The sequence below is a fragment of the Octopus bimaculoides genome, chromosome 11 (genome assembly GCF_001194135.2).
Source record: "Octopus bimaculoides isolate UCB-OBI-ISO-001 chromosome 11, ASM119413v2, whole genome shotgun sequence".
Classification (NCBI taxonomy): domain Eukaryota; kingdom Metazoa; phylum Mollusca; class Cephalopoda; order Octopoda; family Octopodidae; genus Octopus; species Octopus bimaculoides.
Genome location: NC_068991.1, coordinates 29,252,640 through 29,256,359, shown reverse-complemented (window position 1 = coordinate 29,256,359; position 3,720 = coordinate 29,252,640). Strand labels below are relative to the sequence as shown.

The 3,720-nt window shown below is 38.1% G+C and overlaps 1 protein-coding gene across 3 annotated transcripts in view; it reads left to right on the top strand.

Annotated features, from left to right (window-relative positions):
* Positions 1-3,378, top strand: part of LOC106880969 (solute carrier family 22 member 21) — a 147,818-nt gene extending 144,440 nt beyond the window's left edge. For all 3 annotated transcript variants that reach the window (XM_052971666.1, XM_052971665.1, XM_014931147.2), the window contains exon 8: positions 3,228-3,378. In XM_052971666.1, the coding sequence (XP_052827626.1) occupies positions 3,228-3,363 (136 nt within the window). In that variant the 3' untranslated portion in view covers positions 3,364-3,378. The remainder of the gene's footprint in view (positions 1-3,227) is intronic.
* The last annotated feature ends 342 nt before the right edge of the window (positions 3,379-3,720 follow it).

The following is a 3,720-nucleotide window of genomic DNA, read 5'->3' as shown; positions in this document are numbered from 1 at the left end:
CTAAGTTATGTATTATATGTGCAGTTTCCTCTTAGAAGCAGCGCTACGGATGTGCCAGCACACATGAGCCTGATATATGGCTGCCCTCACGCACTTCTCACGAGGAATTCCGGAAAGAGCTTCGTGAGACCAGTGCAGAGACACTTCCGGGGAAAGACACAAAAGGGAGCGGGGAGAAAAAGAAAAAAGCCGTTGGAAAATCTATTGTAGCAGTGACTCGATCAATCCCTATTTAGCCCTTGAAAGCTGCACCGCTTCCTGTCGGCCTTGACAGGGCGAAATAGCAGTAGTAGTATTCCCTTCATGGGACTGTCACATTAAGTTGACAGCATACAACTACTTTATCTGTGTCTCTGTGTCCGTGTGTGTATATATCAGCAATCTGTTATGTTTAAAGCATACACTGCTGGGGAAAAAAACTTGAAAATGAAAAAGTACAAGGTACGTACTTTGAAATGGATGAAATAAAAATGGTAAACACTTGCAATTTAGAAAAACCAGTGTTTAGAATATAAAAAATATGAAGAAATTTTCCGAAAAAAATATAAAAGTTATGTGGAGCATTTATCCGATAATTTGTAAAGCAAGGGACATACCTAAACTGTACTATTACACCAACATGGAGCACTTAGTTTCTTGCAAAGAATAGCTGAGGGCCTATTTTTTTCAGTGTAAGTCCTTGATGTGACATTCCACATGTTTCCTATCTGTTATTGAGAAACTCGCTTGTATATTTCAGTTTCAGTGCACAGTTTCAAAGACTTACAGCTGTTGGTTCATCCTGTCTTTAGTCTGGTCTCAGGTAGTAAATATATATGTACAAATATATGTATTGTTAATACAGAGAAAGAAAAAGAAAGATAGAGAAGAGGAAACAGGGAGAGAGAGAAGGGGAGAGTGAGAGGTTAGGTGGTACAAATAGTAGAAATATGTAACTCAGTGTCTAAAAGGACAGCTTATATACATGTATATTTCATTTAATTGAATGGCTACATAAGTGTGACTCATGTCAAACGCATCCCATCTAATGTGTGTGTGTGTGTATGTGTAATAGTGGGACCGGTGTAAATTCCACAGAAGGAAAAAATTAAGAGGACCTATTTAAGAAAGAAAGGCTGATTTGCATTTTTACAGCATTCATTGTTTAGGTTTCTTTTAATATTCTTGACGTTCGCCTACATCCATTTTCTCACGGCTCTGTTGCTGTTTTTTTCTTTTTATTTTATCTTCTCGCTGTTCCTCTCTGGTCCGTGCTCTGTACCTACGCATCCTTTCTCGAGCAGCTTGTGCTGTATTTCTTGAGTTTAGGCTAAATTAACCCTTATAAATATAAGTATCACTTTTTTCAGCGAGCACACGATAACTAATTGCACTTATGCGTATACATTAAGTGATGTATTAGTTTAAAATATATATACTCTCCACCACCACCACCAACGATATTTTTCCCTCTCTCTCTCTTTCTCAAAATAACTGTCTCCCTTGTTCATCTCTCTTTATCTATCATTCCCTACATTTTAATCATGTAATAAGTATTCATCCCCCACACCACCGCACGCCCTTTATACTTCTCTCTCACACTTACTCTGTCGTCATTCTTTACTCCCGTTTTTCGCCCCTACTTTCAGCTGACCACGTGACCATTTGGTCTAAGTCTATTGATATTAATCACCTTTCTCTACTTCTTCCTCACTTCTTTCTTCACTCCTCCTCCTGCCCTCTCTCACTCTTACTCCACCTCTCTTTCGCTCCACTTCCACCTCTCTAATTAACTAATGTATAACAGGCGAACAAACAAGCAGATTATAGATAGATAGATAGATAGATAGATAGAGAAAGAAACAGACAGACAGAAATTCTTTTGACAACCTATATAACACTATTTTGCCGCGCTATATACATATTTATATTCCACTTGAGGTCCTCCCATTCCTTCAGCACTACTTCACATTCTTATTGTGTTATTTCTTCTGCTTATTTACTATTTAGTGTAAATCTATAGTTCCTTATAAACAGACTTACGTGATTTCCCGGAAGAAGCATAAACAAAAGCATGGCTAGGACCTCCAACTCTTGTACATGTAACATACGGTTGCCCGTGTGAGAAACAATGTTCAAGGAAAAAATAAAGTCTGTCCTTGTGATTTATTTACAGACATGGCAAAAGTGAGTTTTATTGGAAATCGCAGCCCTTTTAATGCAAAAGGATTTCTCTGTCAGATGGTATTAAGGGTATTCTGGATATAAAAATATATCCCATAGAACAACCAGATAAAATAGTGGTCTAAGTAATGAGGCAATAACTTTTGGCACCGTCTAGTACCATTACACAACCAAGGCTGGTTACGGTTCCATGATAGCATAATGATGGTTCTTACTTTCAATAGGCATCGGTTTTGTAGGAGTCTAGGATATTCCAAAGAATTTAAGAATTCAACAGGATAGTTGACAACCACAGAAGGATGTGAAAGTGAATATAAATATTTTGACTGGAGGCCTACAGTTGTTATACATATTGCAAACAGTGACATGAGATTGGAATACTCATTCTTCCTCAAAGAGCATCGGGAGCATTTATAAAGTGAAATGGTTTCAGCCAAGGTCCTAGCTTCCATTCACCAGCGTGTTGTGACCGCGACCAACATTTTCATGATATACGATGTTCGCTTGTTATATAAATGAGTGTTTCAGTAATTTGTTGTGCTGCGTTCAATTCCACCAAATGGGAATGGAAAACTGAGTAATTGGAAAAACCCTTTCAGTGTTGTGTCTAAGAAAGGAGTTTCCATTTACGTCGGTCAGTCGATAAACTATGCTGCATGGTCCAGAAATCACGACTCCCTGTTGAGACTGGAAATTGTGATAACTGTTTGTTCAAAAATTGCATTCTGTGGTAAATTCGTCAACATGAGCCAACAAAGGAAAATATATGTGATTAGCGGACCAGTTAGAAATATCAACGTAATTTCCCTCAATTTTCACACAATGCCTTTTGAAAATGGCAAGCAGACATTGGAAAATGCGGTTCTGGATGCACTGGTAAAAAAAAATGAAAACCACTGGATAGTCATGGTTTGATTATCATTCATCATTGATTTGTATGGTTACCTAGGACTAAGTACCGACATAGACAATAATAACCTCGAATTAGGCATCTTGTTTGTCTCGAGACAGTTTCTATAAAAACAGTCTCTTTGATTAATTACTGTTGGATTCTCTTTTAACAGGAATGCTGGAATGGGTATAGCCTCAGCTACAGCACGTATCGGTAGCGTGATCTCTCCTTACACAAGAATGCTGGTAAGTAAAATGTTTTCTTTAGTATATAGATTTCTCTCGGAAATTCAGGACTGTGGAAATTGAATGTAGTACACTTGACGACAGATTGCTAGCGATTTACCTTTCCTTATGTCATTTACATTTTTTTGCTGTGATGACCCTCTCAAATGTTGACAGAACACAAGCCATTCATGTTTCGCACACCCTGCCGCTTCTAATATGCCATACCAAATGAATGTGACAACTGACGGATATCATTGAATTTACTACAGTCATGTTCGATCTCAAGCATACCGAAAACTCTGTTGGTGATTCTCTAACAGATGTCAGTGCAGTCGCTAGACAGGTGATTGTACTTCAAGCAATGGCATCAGCTCAGACTAACGATCACGAATGTCAACGCCATTCATTCCCATTCCATTTACTACCTACATAATTAAC